The sequence below is a fragment of the Sinohyriopsis cumingii genome, chromosome 1 (assembly GCF_028554795.1).
Source record: "Sinohyriopsis cumingii isolate HCF-2022 chromosome 1, ASM2855479v2, whole genome shotgun sequence".
Classification (NCBI taxonomy): Eukaryota; Metazoa; Mollusca; class Bivalvia; order Unionida; family Unionidae; genus Sinohyriopsis; species Sinohyriopsis cumingii.
Genome location: NC_142961.1, coordinates 66,734,600 through 66,752,064, shown reverse-complemented (window position 1 = coordinate 66,752,064; position 17,465 = coordinate 66,734,600). Strand labels below are relative to the sequence as shown.

Genomic DNA, 17,465 nt, shown 5'->3' with positions numbered 1-17,465 from the left:
AAAAAATAAGTAGATTTTGATGTTGGGTATTACAATATTTGCGACGAACTCATACCCAGAACCTTTTAAACGATACTACTGAAACGATGGTTATTTAAAACCTAATGGTTTTAACAACCTTCAAATGTAAACAAATAAAGTCAATGAGGAGATGATTATAAATGGCGACAATGAAGAAGTGATTGATGTTAAATATTTGAACTAGACCTTAAAGATTAAAATCACTCCGAGTAATTAAACCATGCGTTTTTCCATTTAGAATGCTAAGTTGAAAGGATTCAACGAAGTCTCTGTTTGTTAAAAAATGGTTGTGAGAGTTTTTATATTTTCGTTTATAGTGACTTATTACGAACAATGTTAATGGACGCTACTGAGGAGTTCAAACAACATATTGAAACATCAGGATTAAAGATGAAGATGGAAAATGGCAGACTTTCACCATGAGCCTGTAACATCATTCCCACTTTATATAACTAGTTTCATGAAGATAGAGATATCTCTGAGAGACTAGTTAGTTCGTTTTACCTTTCAATAAAAAAACAGGGATAAAGATGTAACACTAATTCAAACAATAAAGACTGACGTAAACCACAATGATAACTGTACAAATTTACGTGATCAAGCTAAATTAACTGACACAATTCAGTTCATACAAAGACATGTTTATCACTCAGGTAGACAAAACGTATGGAGGATAATAATTTAAAAGATATTATGACATGGAGCAAACAAGTTGATAAATAAAAACAGCTTCTTTTTCGGGAGTATTAACGACCGACTCCACAGCATAAAAAACATTTAGTATCCATATTTTCTTTGGTTAGCACAACTTTTTATTGTTCTTAACTAATTTAAATAAATCTATGTAAGGAATTCATCTTGAGCTGGTAGCCTGAATTACCAGAACGAACCAAAACAAACCAAAATGAAATCAAAATGGACCACAAGCAGATAAAAACTTAAATGAAAAGCAGGTTTCCTTTGCTTAAAAGTGAGCTAATGCATGCAATTTCTTGACTGATAAACATACTTTTTGCAATAAATCACAGCTGTTCTTCATTGAAACGGTTTGTTTAGTGTTATATGCAAGTTCTGAATAAAAGTATAGTCATGATTATTTGCAATATGAGAGTACCACAAGCTTTGTTTTATTTATTTATGCAATACAAGCTGAACAAAGGGAAAACCAATATAATTTTTAAAAAATTCCCACTCTGAAAAAGCATACTTATATCATACTTACTTCTAGGGATAATATATATATATATATATATATATATATATATATATATATATATATATATATATATATATATATACACACATACATATACATACATATACATATATATATATATATATATATATATATATATATATATATATATATATATATATATATATATATATATATGTATGTATATGTATGTGTATATATATATATATATATATATATATATATATATATATATATATATATATGTATGTATGTATATGTATGTGTGTATATATATATATTGTTTGGTGGAGTTAAACTTCATAATATATTTTCACATGTCTATTTAACACCCATTTTTTGTGTTCATTACCTCTCATGCATGCGTGTGACATATATGCACGATAGACACCGCTGTTAGGCTTTTCTGCGCATCTAAGGTTTCCTTCACCAATATTGGCGCAAAACGCATACCGAATTTGACCGATTTACGAAAAAATTACTTCAATGACCATTTCAAAAGAGGCAATAATACTAATTTTGGACATACAGGATACTACCCCTGTGTTTTCATGACTCGCGATATGTCGGCCTGTTCTACGCATGGCTTTGAAAAGGTGAAATGTTATTGCATGGAGCTATGGAAATGAAATAATTTCCTTTGGACTCTTTCTGTTAGCATTTTAGCCAAGGAACTAGGTCAAATTTATTGCTGATTTTACAAGAGGTATTAAGCAAAATAAACCGATCTTGTAAAAAAAATATTAACATAAGTTCAACATTTTATTTAAAAAAATAAGCTATTATGCTGAAGAGGAAAAACAATTAATATAATTCAGTGTGTTTACAGGTCTTGTGTATGGAAACAAAATTACTACAGAATTTAGAAACAGACTATAGAGGAGGAATTTCTTGAGAATCGGTTAGAGCGGTAACTTGGATAACAGACGATAAAGTAGGTGTGGGACAAATTCTTGCAAAATTAGAAACTTGGATTAAGATGCGGTATTGTTCTAAGGTAAACATTTCTATCTCTTAAATAATGTATTTTTCTGTATGACTCTAAAAGAGAAATATTAAATATGTTTTGCTCGGTTACAAAGTTCGAGATGGTCATGGAGTGGGTCTACATGTTGACATTTAGAAATCACATTTTCATATGCATTTAGGAGAAACGTGTAAGATATTTTTTTTTACACTTTATGAATATCACTTTCCTTAATTAAAGGACGATCTTTCTTTCTTGACACAAGTTGGATTTTCGACCAAAAACAACACGTGATCCAATGTTTACAAAAATGACGTATCGTTGCTCAGAATGACCTGACACGGTGGTATACATTATTTCAATGTCATCCAAGTTAGACTTTAGACTATATTGCTTTTTTATTTGTGTATTTATATATTTACTTGAAAGCACCATCAAGCACAAGTTATATTGTACTAGCCTAAAAAAAATGATTTTAAATAATTGTCACCTACCTCAACACAATAACATCTTTCATTTCAGTTACTTTTGGTTTCTTCCATTTTGTTTTATTTCCGTTTTGGTATGTGGTTGATACCTTTTTAGTAGTGGGGTTTAACGCCATTTTTCAGCACACGAATGGCTGTACGTGGCGGCCAGTATAAATGTTGCAGGAAGAACCCGGGAAAACCCCGGGAAGAATCACCGACACACGAGAAGCTACTATAGCAAGCTTTCTCACGTACACACGTTAGTCGAATCTGAGACTCGAACCCACGCAGACAGAGGTGAAATGGCAGTGATCCGGAACAATGAGCGCATTAGACCACTCGGGGCCTCTAGGTTGATACATGTATTAAATGCTGTCAAACATCTACCTTGTACTTATCTCTCTCCTCTTCAGATTTTGTAAAATGTTAAGTAAGTGTTCACAGCCGTCGTCCATTCCACCAATATTACATATACTATGAGGCTGTGTCATAAAAATGTTATACACAAGATGCTCCTATCTTCTGGGTAGCTCAGTTCAGAAGACTTATTGAACTTCAAACTGTCAAGCGCTTGTAATGATGATCTTCAAATAAGGATGAGTGCCATTAAAACGTTGTACAGATCTTGTTACCACAGCAAAATAATATTTATTTACATATCTGTGAACTGCATTTCTAGATCTTGGAGTAATAGTTTCTGTTCTAATTCTGTCTATTCATACATTTAAATTATTTTCTAGTTAGTTATAGTAGTATTAAAGGTGCTTGAAATTAGTTCTCTCACCTGTTGTGGCATTTGCAAACCTAGTATGGAAGTATTTATCTTGATTTATTTAAGTAAAATTATGTCAGTATACATCTAATATGATTGTGTGCTGAATGGATGTTGAAGAATATATCAATGTCTGTATTGGTGTGGAAAGGCAAGAAGAATAAAAAGTATTTATCTTACAAGTAAACTAATAAGTAACATGAACACAGTGAATAAAGTAACAAATTGTAGCTTTATTTATGTCAATCATTTTGCCATAATCTGTCCATTATTAGCAGGTGTTCACTCTAAACACGTTTGATTTGGATGTGTCCTTCATGACCAGGTGTCTGATTTGGAAAAGTTGTCTATTCATCAAATTCATGAGAATGATACCTGCCTCAAAAAATACATTAGATTTGTTTGTAAAATATTTCAGTTTTAATATTGCACTTCAAAACCTTTATAGTTCATTATCTCTGGTGGGGGTGGGGTACAATTCATTGTGAACTGGGGATAAAACTATGTAGCACAAATAGTGTATACCATTTTCTTGGATAAATTCTCACTATAGTGAAACATTCAGCTTGTACAGGGAATAAGCTCAATCAAAAATGGTGTACACCAGAATCTCACTTTGTACTTGGCAGAAAACCTGAATGGATAAATAATTTTTTATTCTGTTTCTCCTAAAATACTTACCCTATCATATAAACATTGATGTTAAGAACTTTACCTTAACTGGGAGGGAAAAGGGGAGGGGGTGAATCAAACCAGCATTGGTCACACTAAAGTATATGAAATATATTTTTTATTCATAGTTGAAATTTTAGCTCTACCTCCCAAGTGGGGTTTTAGTATCTCTTTTTTTCAGTCATCTTCTGTCAACCTTCATTTGTAAGATAGTATAAAATGTATTGTTTGTTTAGTGTTTAACAGCACAACACATTTAAGTTTCTATCACGCAAAGTAACTTGGAGTAAAGTGACCTGCCCAGTGATAACAGGATATGAGCTTGCATCCTTCTTGTCATGAGAGTGACTTACAAACCACTGATCACTGCACTCCTGGAGAAAAATGTATTGTCCAAATGGCTTAATGGCTATCTCACTCATGGACAATGGTGATATGGGATGGGAAGTGCCTAAAAACAAAATACAACTCTCTATGCATAGCATCTTTATTATAATCTCTATAATTTAAATTCAAATCCAAAAATAAATGAATGTAGTTCGATGCAAATAATTCAACATGTATCTTAAAATTATGCAAAATGGCTTTACACAAACAGCAACAAATGCATTTGTAGACACCTACATGACTGCACACTAATTAATGGTACATATTAAATTTAAGGCATTAACTAGACAAGTGGTTTCCAACCTTCTTAAGTATGAGGACTCTTCTTAACTTAAAAATTTGTTGTAGAGCCCTGCATGCTAATAGTTGTACCTTTTAGGCTCTGTTAATTGAGAAACTACATAATGAGAAACAGCTGTTATGAACTCTGAAACCATTGTCTATGAATGCACATTTTATTCATCACAACAACAAATGCATACATTTTAAAAATAGTAGTACATGTGTGAGATATATTATTTAGTTAGTTGAAGACCCCCTGGAATGACCATCCAGTTCCTGGGGGTCTGTGACCAACAGGTTAGGAACCACTAAACTAGATAAAAAAAACTGACATTGATAATATTCAAGATAACATAATTATAAAGGTGCATTTCATAGTATACAAATTTGATCTACACTCTCCAGCACTTTTTCAATAACAATAATATTTTGTTTTATTTCAAGATGGCAACACAATTAGTTCAACTATTTTGCTTTCAGGCTCTTTTGGAAATAAAGAATAATAAAAGCAATGTCCCTGGATTTAAAAATGGCATTAAATGTGTTATTATTTCTTTATGAAGAAATCAAACCGAAACAACAGATCAAGAAGTTTCCAGTGGTGAATCTTAACAATTCAAAAGTTATGTTGCAGACCAGGTCACCAATACTTCAGTTGTAAAATTTTAATCATATTTTCAGAGTTCTACAACGAAATTTAAACTTTACTCCAACTCTAAAAGAAAGTCCTCCCCTGCCCTGAAAACCTTAATTTAATGTGAAAGATTATTTGAAGACCACTGATATTTTCTTTACAAAAGATCTGAGGGAGATATTACAGTGGAAATGGGTAGTCAGCATCAGCATCATGTAATTGAAGCAATATTCAAGCCATGAACAAAAAGGATTAAAATGTCATATCATAAAATATGTATGTATCATGCTGGAGGACGCAAATATAAATAACAGAAAAATGTGAATTGTGAATCAAATGGCCAAGCTATATCTTAACTAGAATATAAAGACAAGAATTAAATTACAGAATAATATTAGTGACTTTGTGATGACACCTGATAGTTTTCAATTTGATGACGTCTCTTAAATTCAATGATTAACATCCAAGGTTCATAACAAAAGGGAAGTAACTCCAATCAAGGTAATAGGGATGATTAGACTATTTTTATTAAAGTGGCAGGGTGGGGTAGAGACGAAAGACACAGATATGGTGGTTGTAGGTAATTCTGACTAACTTGAGTTATCTGCATTTTAAGCAAGACTGGATAGAATTTTGCCAAAAGAACTCAAGTCTAGATTATATTTCAGTTTAGAATCCAGCAATCCTAATCTCTGAAGTTTAAATCTGATTTGAAATTGTCTAATAAGCTGTCTTATGTCTTGACTTAAGTTACCATATATGTCACTGAAACCGTTTAGACCAGTTAAATATAACTTGTGGCAGATTCTTCAGACAACATCCCCTCTCTAAAAATTGGCATTGTACACTGCAAAACTACTTTTTAACTAAGTTAAGCACTTTTGACTCGCAGAGATTTTGTCAAATGCAGTAACAATACAGATAAAAACAAGATAAACAACAATGCAAGAGAAGCATTGAATTTACAAGCCTTTACATGAGACTACAGTTTGATGCACAGATCAGTTTTCACTCGGATGTAGAATAAGCATAATGAGCGCTCCTGCATGCTGTAAGAAGCAAAGTAATGGAGGCAACCTTTTTGCCCCATGATACATCCTGTGAAGTTGTTCTTGCTGAGGTCTTTTAAATCTTTAGGGTAAAAAAGCAATTTATGTAAACAAATTTACATTGTATTTTAAGCATTTTACTCTCCTGTGCCTTTGAATTTGTTTTCATAACTTGATAATACTTAACCTTACTCCGCATTAATATAACCATTAATGTGCTGATGTACTTTTAAAAATATATACATACATACATACATACATACATACATACATGCATGCATGCATGCACACACATACATAGTTTCTTGAATATGGCACTTGATCACACATCAAAGATCCCCAACAAAACAGCAATTTTATATAGGGTAGGTTGTGATGTGAAGACAGACTGACTATGACAAAAAGATACAAAGCTTATTACCTGAAACTATTGTATCTAAGGACTAATATATCAGATAATGACTTCTTTCTTGAGGAAAGTACTTATGGTGCAATGCAAGATGTGTTACATCATTTCAAAACCCTTTACTGCTGTATCAAGACATCATCTTCATACCACTGGAAAAGGATTTAATTAAACCTCAAACAAACATAGCCACTGCCAATTTATTTGGTAGGAAATCTTCAAATGTTCATTGCTACCTTAAAAAATACTAAATTTTAAGGTAGCAAAATCTGCAACATCTACAAAAACCTTGTTACCCTGGAAGATGTCAATGTCAGGAAAGTCACTTTATGCATGCCAAAGTTAAATTAAGTTTCTATACAAAATACATTAAATAAGATACAATGAAAATTTTTCATACTAAATCCAAAACAATTTATCACAAAGTTTACAATCTTCAACTAGGATATGCATTTATTCAAATCATGGCAAAATAAAAGCAATAAAGTCTGCATGCATCATTTTCTAATTTGTTTTCTAATTTTCACTTACAAAAATAACAGTATACAACATTGCCACAGAACCTCCATGCTGATGACAGTAGTTGTTCAATACAAAGTGTATATTTAATTCCTGTACAGTGATTTTAGACCACTCAGCCAGTCCCTGTTTCATGAACATATTTCCATGTCTAGACTTGTTCAAGCTTATACAATGCTGCCACAAAACTCTCCTTCTTGACAAAATTAGTTTTTCAGGATAAATAAGTGTAATTAGACTCGTGAAGAGCTCATTTTTCACCAAATAAACACATTTTAAAATTTTGAGTCAAGACATCTGGAATTTATGCTTAAGTAAAACTCGAACTTGCAAGAATGTTTTTATTCTGGTATGTTCCTCCAGTACTTTAATCAGAGCACCTTTAACTGACTTTCTAGATACAAAGTTAGGAATCGGTGACTTATAATTCCTAATTTAGGTAAGTTCAGACTGAAATGATATTAATGAAAATCAGAACAGGTAAAATAAACGTGATTCTATTAATCAGATATTCACACAATAATATAAGTTATCACAGAAGAACAAAGCGATCTAACAAACCGGTTCATAGTTCAGATAAATGAACAATCCAAATACAGGGGTTTAATGTACAAATATTAACATGGCTCACTTGCCTAAGAAAGCCAACAAGGAAAAGTTATTTTCTGCGAATGTAGTTATTTGCTTATTACAACAAAAAGTCCTATCATTTACATTTTAATTGATGAAAACCCTGATGTAAGACTTGTCTGAAATTATGGCATCATGAATTCAACTTAACAAAAAGTTCAGTGCTACTTTACACTGCCAATACTTGATACAGTTATGTACTTTGTACTACTAAATTGAGATAGGACAAAAATCAAGGATTAAAACAAAATCTTAAATCAGTGACATGTGACAAATAAAGACAAGAGCATTACAAAAATGTGAGATTGAAGTAATAAGTATTTGTATTAAAAAGAGTGATAACAGTCCCTTTAACAGTTATCACTTAGTTGATATACAGTATTCATCTAGAATACTCCCTGATTTCTCTGACCCAAGAATTTAATTTAAATTTCCTAATTCTTTCAGCACAAACAATTACAACATGGTTTCATAACACAAAGGTAAGTATAAAGAAAGCAAAATCACATGAATACTGAAAATAAATTTAGAAAATTTGTGCTAAATGTATAAAAAACTACCTTTTCCAGTCATTAAAATGAGTTTAGCAATGCATTGTGTGGGGCTGAATGTTTAACATCAGCACAGTACACACAATACATACCAGAATCATACATTTAATGTCTTGCACTCTTTATAGCTCTCTGTACTGAAAGTTGACATAGTTGTTATCTAATATAGTGTGTAATATGCAGATAACAACTGGTGTTTATTGACTTCCACATTTAAAATATGAAAATCTGGATGGTAGCTTTTGTCGAAGACTAGAAATTATGACATAATTTTTTTTCTCTCAAGCAGAACTTCATGTAAGTTGCTATATGTTAAACTTCTTTTATTATTTGTGCCAACGCTTAAGTATCAAGGTGCTTACATTAGTTATTTTACATTATATGTCTCTATTCATGAGAGTGCTAAAGTTTCAATTAGTTTACATTATTTGTTTTACATTATATGTCTCTATTCATGAGAGTGCTAAAGTTTCAATTAGTTTACATTATTTGTTTTACATTATATGTCTCTATTCATGAGAGTGCTAAAGTTTCAATTTGTTTACATTATTTGTTTTACATTATATGTCTCTATTCATGAGAGTGCTAAAGTTTCAATTAGTTTACATTATTTGTTTTACATTATGTCTCTATTCATGAGAGTGCTAAAGTTTCAATTAGTTTACATTATTTGTTTTACATTATGTCTCTATTCATGAGAGTGCTAAAGTTTCAATTTGTTTACATTATTTGTTTTACATTATATGTCTCTATTCATGAAAGTGCTAAAGTTTCAATTAGTTTACATTATTTGTTTTACATTATATGTCTCTATTCATGAGAGTGCTAAAGTTTCAATTAGTTTACATTATTTGTTTTACATTATGTCTCTATTCATGAGAGTGCTAAAGTTTCAGTTAGTTTACATTATTTGTTTTACATTATATGTCTCTATTCATGAGAGTGCTAAAGTTTCAGTTAGTTTACATTATTTGTTTTACATTATATGTCTCTATTCATGAGAGTGCTAAAGTTTCAATTAGTTTACATTATTTGTTTTACATTATATGTCTCTATTCATGAAAGTGCTAAAGTTTCAATTAGTTTACATTATTTGTTTTACATTATATGTCTCTATTCATGAGAGTGCTAAAGTTTCAATTTGTTTACATTAGTTATTTTACATTATATGTCTCTATTCATGAAAGTGCTAAAGTTTCAGTTAGTTTACATTATTTGTTTTACATTATATGTCTCTATTCATGAGAGTGCTAAAGTTTCAGTTAGTTTACATTATTTGTTTTACATTATATGTCTCTATTCATGAGAGTGCTAAAGTTTCAGTTAGTTTACATTATTTGTTTTACATTATATGTCTCTATTCATGAAAGTGCTAAAGTTTCAATTTGTTTACATTAGTTGTTTTACATTATATGTCTCTATTCATGAGAGTGCTAAAGTTTCAATTAGTTTACATTATTTGTTTTACATTATGTCTCTATTCATGAGAGTGCTAAAGTTTCAATTAGTTTACATTATTTGTTTTACATTATGTCTCTATTCATGAGAGTGCTAAAGTTTCAATTTGTTTACATTAGTTGTTTTACATTATATGTCTCTATTCATGAGAGTGCTAAAGTTTCAATTAGTTTACATTATTTGTTTTACATTATGTCTCTATTCATGAGAGTGTTAAAGTTTCAATTAGTTTACATTAGTTGTTTTACATTATATGTCTCTATTCATGAGAGTGCTAAAGTTTCAATTAGTTTACATTATTTGTTTTACATTATGTCTCTATTCATGAGAGTGCTAAAGTTTCAATTAGTTTACATTATTTGTTTTACATTATGTCTCTATTCATGAGAGTGCTAAAGTTTCAATTAGTTTACATTAGTTGTTTTACATTATATGTCTCTATTCATGAGAGTGCTAAAGTTTCAATTAGTTTACATTATTTGTTTTACATTATGTCTCTATTCATGAGAGTGCTAAAGTTTCAATTAGTTTACATTATTTGTTTTACATTATATGTCTCTATTCATGAGAGTGCTAAAGTTTCAATTAGTTTACATTAGTTGTTTTACATTATATGTCTCTATTCATGAGAGTGCTAAAGTTTCAATTAGTTTACATTATTTGTTTTACATTATGTCTCTATTCATGAGAGTGCTAAAGTTTCAATTAGTTTACATTATTTGTTTTACATTATATGTCTCTATTCATGAGAGTGCTAAAGTTTCATGGTGTTTATTTTAGTTTACATGTCGTACATTCAAATAAACTAAATGTCTGAATCACATATACCTTACCCATGCTGCACAAAAATTCACTTCCCATACTACTCACGTACAAGTTGGATCCAACTCCAACTGCCATCGCATAATGCACTGCAGATCTGAGACCTATACAGTTCATTAAGAGTAATCAGTGGAACACACAACATATACCTTGATCTTCCAATATATTATGCAATCTGGATTTTTGTTTCTGCACTTGGACTGGACTTAAAAGTGAGCATATATACATTTGATATCCCCCCACCCACCCCCCAATCAGTCTATTTAAGATTCTGTGCCAACGATTCCATGCGCAACAGTATAATACAGGACATCAGGAATCAATTGGTGGGTAATACACAAACAACTAATGGCATAGTATATGGTTCATGTGATCAAACTTATAAAGTCTCTTTATAAATAGCTGTGACCATATCAAATACATTTACACACACAAGCTCTCCTCTTGTCTTTGGAGTTTGATGCTTTAAAGTGCTATGAAGCTTTGTTAATCAAATTTCTTGCGTGTTCATTCTTTACATTCTTGTCCTGAAATCTTCCCCTCTTCCATCTTAGATATGGAATGATTCCTCTAATTGGTGTTTTCTGAAACAAAAAAGGCAAAAATGCAATCTACTGATGATCTGATGTAAGAACATTAAAAATCTTCTCATAATGTCTGTACATATCAATGACCATGTATAAACTTGAGATGTGTCCATATTACATTAATATCCCTGACAGTATGATGTAACTGTAGATGGTTTGGTTCAAACTGTAATGACAAAAATTTAAGTCTTACAGTGGACCAGAACTCCATCAAATTTTGTTCCTCAAATCAAGGCAGGTCCAGATCTTAATATAAAGCCTCAAACTAAATTTGCTGATCAAGAAGTCTACCATTTGCTATGTTTAGTAATGGTTACCAAATCTGATGGTGGATCAGCATCATTTGGATAGATTTGAAACGCCTCCATGCCAGGATGCTGTGAGGCAAATTTTGGTCAAATTCAGGTAACTGGTTTTTGAAAAGATGTAAATGGCAACTGTGAATGGAAAACAGATGACATAAGAAGAACAAAGGACCATGCCATAAGCTAATTTGCCTTAACTCATTCAGCACCAATCCTGCCTGTAGGTGTGATGAAACTGTATCCTACTTCCGAGCTCTGTAGCATCAAGGTCATTTAAAATACAACAAAGTGGGTGGCATTACAAAAAAGCAGACAGATGTAGCTCTATCATGATACCAAATAATTGGGACTTTCTACTCACATTATCAAATGCAGAGAGAAGAATGTAATTTTTAAGACCCAATTTTTTAACACCAAAATTTTGCCTGTTGTTGGGATCAGATTTTGTGTCCAGATTTGAGACTTTTTGGCCCGTGATCTAAGGCAGACTGGTCTAAACTGCACACAGACAGGTGAACCTTTGCAAAAAGCAGGATTAGTTGAGTTGGGGATTGGGAGTAAGAAGTGGCCAGCACATGAGAATGATGGGTCCAAGAAGCACAAAAAAAAGAAGAAATAAGTACTCCAACTTTTACCCTTCTGCATATGCACGAGTCAAATAGCCAGTGAAAAACGTTTCTAGTACAACTAGTCATCTGTGTAAATGCAAACTCTTGGAAGCAGATGTATTTAGAATTAACCTCCAAAATGTTTTTCCTACCCCCGTTTCAGGCAAAAATGGCAAAAATCTCTGGGGCTGAATGAGTTAATGACCAGGTAAGCTAAACACACAAAATCTTACCTGGTGGTTGAGCATATCCAAAAGCAACTTTAAATTCATCCAAACTGTAAAGTCCGTCATGGTTAAAGTCAAACAATTTCAGTTCTTCTTCATCTGGAGTGAATGGTCCAAGGTGATCTTGTAAGGTGTCATAATGAACAAATCCTGTTCCATCCTGATCCCAATTTAAGAATTTCCTCTCAAGATCTGCAGATAGCAAGATTTTTATTCATACTAGAGACTACAGAAGTGTGTCACAAATGCATAAAAAGTATACTGAATACCCTTAACCACTTCATTCAGACTGTGAATGTCTGCAATCACAAGTCCTAATAAACTATGAACATTTATTTTAGATTAATTTGCTTCAGATTTTCAAACATTTAATGGCCAATACTTAAATAACCTTTAGAAGTGACAGAGAATGCTTGTAAAGAATTCTTCAAATCAGTTAGTTCCACCGACATTCCATTCTGTAATTTACAAACAAGTCATATATTGCTATTTCTCTTTATGCGGCAAGTTTACTAGTACTTTTAAATTTTAAAAATATTTCTTCTAAATTGAAAATTTCAGGAAATTCACCACACAAAAAAACAACATTTTTCACACTATGATGATCAAAGCTCATTATAAGCAGTGTATCTGCATATTTCAAATTTATAAATTTGAAAAATATACACAAAGAACAATTTTAATGCATTCAAAGTTAGCCAAACATTTTAATTTTAAGCAATTAATCACTAATGTCTCAAGTTGCACTTACTTTCAATATGGAAAAGCCTACACTGTCAGAGGCACATCTGATTCAATAGGGGCCCCTAGTGGCTGAGTGGTCTAAAGCGCTCTTCGTTACAGATCACTGCCATCTCACCTCTGTCTGTGGTGGTTTGAGTCTAAGATTCAGCCAATGTGGGCATGTGAGAAAGCTTGCCAGTAGCTTCTCGTGGGTCGGTGGTTCTTTCCGGGGTTTTCCTCCACCATTAATACTGGACGCCATGTATAGCCTATCGTGCTGAAAAATGGCGTTAAACCCCACAACAACAACAACAACTGATTCAATAGATTTGCTACAATCCAGTTACAATCATATATGAAATATCAGCTCTACTCCAATGATAGCTGGAACATTCCAGAAGAAGAGTACAATGAGCAGTATATTATACACCCACCCCTTGTTTCATAGTTCTCTAGAAGGGTCTTAATTCCAGCAATGTGGTCTTGTACTTTACTTAATCAGTAGAAACCATTATTTTCTAATTAAACTTTCCATCATCTAGACAAATGGCCACAAACTCCAAAATTTACAACTTAATTGAGTACCCAAAATGCAATCCATCCACAAGGTTTTGTTAAGGAATTCCAACAGTAGCGCTAAACCCATTTCTCTTTTTGAGTCACACTGACACAGACCTTTGAAACTTTGACTCTAAAACAAAGGCTTTTTACATACCTCAAGTGCATAACCCTCCCTCCACAAGCTTTAGCAAAGATACCTTAAAGTCATTATGCAAGAACAATTTTTCTTCTATTAGTCACACTGACCTTGTCCTTTGACCTTTTGATGCCTAAATTGACAGACTTTTATCTTACACTAAGTGTAAGCCATCCATAAACTCTGGTGAATGTAAACAGTCAAGAACTGAAACTCCTGTTCAGAACGCATTTGTAATTTTTCAACCACATTAACCTTTGACTACCTGATCCTAAAATCAACAGGCTTTTCTTCAACCTATGTGTTAACCCTCCATAAAATTTAGTCCAAGGCTGTTATGTAGAACCAACCTTTGACCTTATGAACCTTCATTCCTACCCATATACAAGACATCTGCAAAGTATGGTCCAGTTCATGAGGTGGATCCCATATTATTATGCAGAAACCAGTTTTCTTCTTTCAGACAGAGTATTATATATTTTTTTGTGAGAGTTGGGCTATTAACACTTTTGTTGTTGTTGTTGTGGGTTTAACAACATTTTTAAGCACACAATAGGCTATACATGACAAACAGTATAACAGGATGAGGAAGAACCCAAGAAAATGTCGGGAGAAATCAATTTTTCCTAGTAAAATGTGTTTCTTCAAAAATACTTACCTAGTCATAATACCTTAAGAGAACTACCACTAACTTGCAAGTCCAGCCCTCCCAGATACTACTTTTAGCTAAAGGGAGCAAAAAGTTATCTGCTGACCTATTTGGCAGTCAGGCAGAGTGATCTCCCCATACCTATAAGACTTGGCGGCACAGTATAAGAATATCCCGGTTTTTACTGGAGTGGAATGCAAGCTCCCTATGGATGTAACCGCAGGCAGGGTGCATTATGATTGGGTAAGTATTTTCGAAGAAACATATTTTACTAGGAAAAATTGGATTCTTCTTTGAATACATTACCCAATCATAATACCTTAGGAGAATAGATAAGAGGTTTTGGGAGGTACATCCCCTTAGGCTGGAGATACCATCTCCCTTCCCCTAAGGTACTGAGACAGCTCCTAGGTAATCTGACTGGAGGAGACTGCATCTGTTGGGGCAAGGCTTCAAAAGGGAAGAAATTTCTCCCTGCAAATCCACTGGAAGTCGTGAGGTTGCATCTATGGAAGCTGTCAATTGATTTGGAAGGGAGATCTGTTGAGCTGTGGATATAGGCCCTACCAAATCGAATTGGCCTCTCTGGGACGATAGATCTCGGAGATAAAAGCAAGAGAATGTGGACACTGATATCCATCCCACAGCCTGACAGATGTTGGTTAGCGAACAGTTCTGATCTGATGGTAAGTTGATGGTAACTGCTTGAACCTCTTTGGCCAAAGTGCATAAAAAGCTCATTGAGCTGGGGTTATTCCCTATATGTTGAGTGAATAACCCCTTTACTCCAGGATGTGATATTCTGTTCCAATCGATACTCCTGTACTTTTATGAGAAGCAGAAAGAGGAGTGATCTCCCTTAATGCATTGGTTCTGTTCGTATTAATGGTCACCTGAAAGTTTGGACTGGATCTTGTAGGTGGCCTTTAGTTGATGTGCTCAGATGAGACAGAGGGTTCATGATAAAAGTTTAGCTACCGGTGGAAGAGAGATGGTTCGCGGTGATGAAAGAGGAAGCCATCATGAAAAAGACTAATCTGTCTTGTTGAAACTTTATGTAAATTGGGTCTGCTGATAGGGAATATATTTAGTTAATTATGCCTGCAGTTGCTAATGCCATGAGAAAGTAGGTCTTGTATGAAAAGGGGACTAGAGATGACAATAAAAAAGGTTCAGAAGGTGTCTATCCAGCCTGGTTAATAGCCAAGATCGGTTACTGTGGTCGTATAAACATAGAGTTGGTGAGAAGGTCAAATAAATCCTGGGCTTGTCTAATATACTCTCTTATGATGACGAAAGGTGTCAGCATGGAGCGTTTACCTTGGACCTTGCTTGACATTAACTTGCTCTCTTCAAAGAGCCAGAGTAGGTTAGCTATCTGTGGTATAGATGCCTGGAGAGGAAAGACATGTTCCTTTGCATACCACTGGGTGAAACTGTGCCACTGACTTCATATGCTTATGGAGTGGAGGGCCGTTGCCTGAGCGATTCTCTCCACAACAGGTTGTAAAAATGTTTAATTCTGAGGGCATGTTTGAGATGATATAGATGTACAGGTTTGGGGCTCTGGACAAGGATTTTTCCTTGTTGATGAGAAGTCCAGATTGATAGCAAGGGTTATCACGACTGGTTAGAGCTAACTCACTGTTGCTGCAGGTTGTTTTCCAGGTATATTGATGTTGCTGCTATAGAAATAGTCTGGACATGCACCATTACTTGATCTGTCAGACGGTGGAAGGTTGCGGCCCAATGCTGAGCCTCAATTGGAGTGCCCTGAATTGATAGACAATGTTGTAGGTGGATTGCAGGAATGTCCTGAGAGTCTTATGAATAGAGACAAGAAGTATGTGCTGTCTAAACCCTGTGTGATGGCAATGTCTCTCTAATGGATACTGTTCAAAATGCACTGTTGTATTTCCAGTGGGAACCAAGGGGCATGGATAAATGGGTTGAGGGTGCTTAGGCTGATGACCAGGCCTAGAGAGTTGTTTGCCATTGCGACTAAGAAAATGGTGTGGAGTGAGTGATAGAACTCTCTCAGTGCTATATCTATATGATATGAAATTGTTGGAGATTCAATAGGATGGCTTTCAGAGGTACATGTCCTATGAGTGTCCCTTGGGCCTTTTTGTTGATTCCTTCACTATCCCTGGATCAATGCTGTACTTGTGGAAGAGAGGGAAATGTGTCTTCTTTATGGCCTGTTGGTGTATTTCATCCATCAGTACATTAAACAGAAGACAGGATAAAGGCCAAGCTCTTAGCCTGAGACACCCATGCATGCCCCGAGGTATTCTGAGTGGAAGAAGATAAGCTCATTTCCATTGGTTCAAAAATAGCCAGAGCAAACAAAGACTAACAACGAATTCATGGTAACAATATTGCTCACTAACTGCACAGTGTCAACAAAGGCCATCCAATCCATACTTATGGAGTGTGGCTACGTCATCCTCAACTGTCAATGCTGGGTTTCTGAATGAAAAGCTAGTGGGAGTGCAAATTTAGAACCCTTGATGAACTGATCATGAAGGTGGGCCAGAAAGTACGAAACTCTCCCAGTCTGTGAACATAACTCAAGTCAGAACCTTCTGTTCGTTGTAAGATCAACAGATGCTTGAGTGCTGGTGCATGTTGTTGATGGAGTTGTTGAAGGAGTACAAAGCTCCAGGGGGTGGAAAAGCATCCACAATGGAGGTTCAGAAGACAGAATCTTCCCATGCCCTCATGTAGGGTAGAATAGATGATGGTACTGGTAGAACAAGCAACATCATCTTGGTTGTGTGGAGTGAGGCTATGGTCCCCTCTAATGCATG

The 17,465-nt window shown here is 33.9% G+C and overlaps 1 protein-coding gene and 1 long non-coding RNA gene across 3 annotated transcripts in view; one reads left to right on the top strand and one right to left on the bottom strand.

Annotated features, from left to right (window-relative positions):
- The first annotated feature begins 2,150 nt into the window (after positions 1-2,150).
- LOC149807041 (uncharacterized) overlaps positions 2,151-17,465 on the top strand; it is a 53,251-nt gene continuing 37,936 nt past the window's right edge. Inside the window, exon 1 of the long non-coding RNA XR_016421671.1 lies at positions 2,151-2,234. This is a non-coding gene — a long non-coding RNA (uncharacterized LOC149807041). The remainder of the gene's footprint in view (positions 2,235-17,465) is intronic.
- LOC149807040 (uncharacterized) overlaps positions 4,592-17,465 on the bottom strand; it is a 92,692-nt gene continuing 79,818 nt past the window's right edge. For both annotated transcript variants that reach the window (XM_089961041.1, XM_089961033.1), the window contains exons 15-16: positions 12,590-12,775; positions 4,592-11,440 (exon numbers count right to left, since the gene is read on the bottom strand). In XM_089961041.1, coding sequence (XP_089817167.1) covers positions 11,427-11,440; positions 12,590-12,775 — 200 coding nt within the window. In that variant the 3' untranslated portion in view covers positions 4,592-11,426. The remainder of the gene's footprint in view (positions 11,441-12,589; positions 12,776-17,465) is intronic.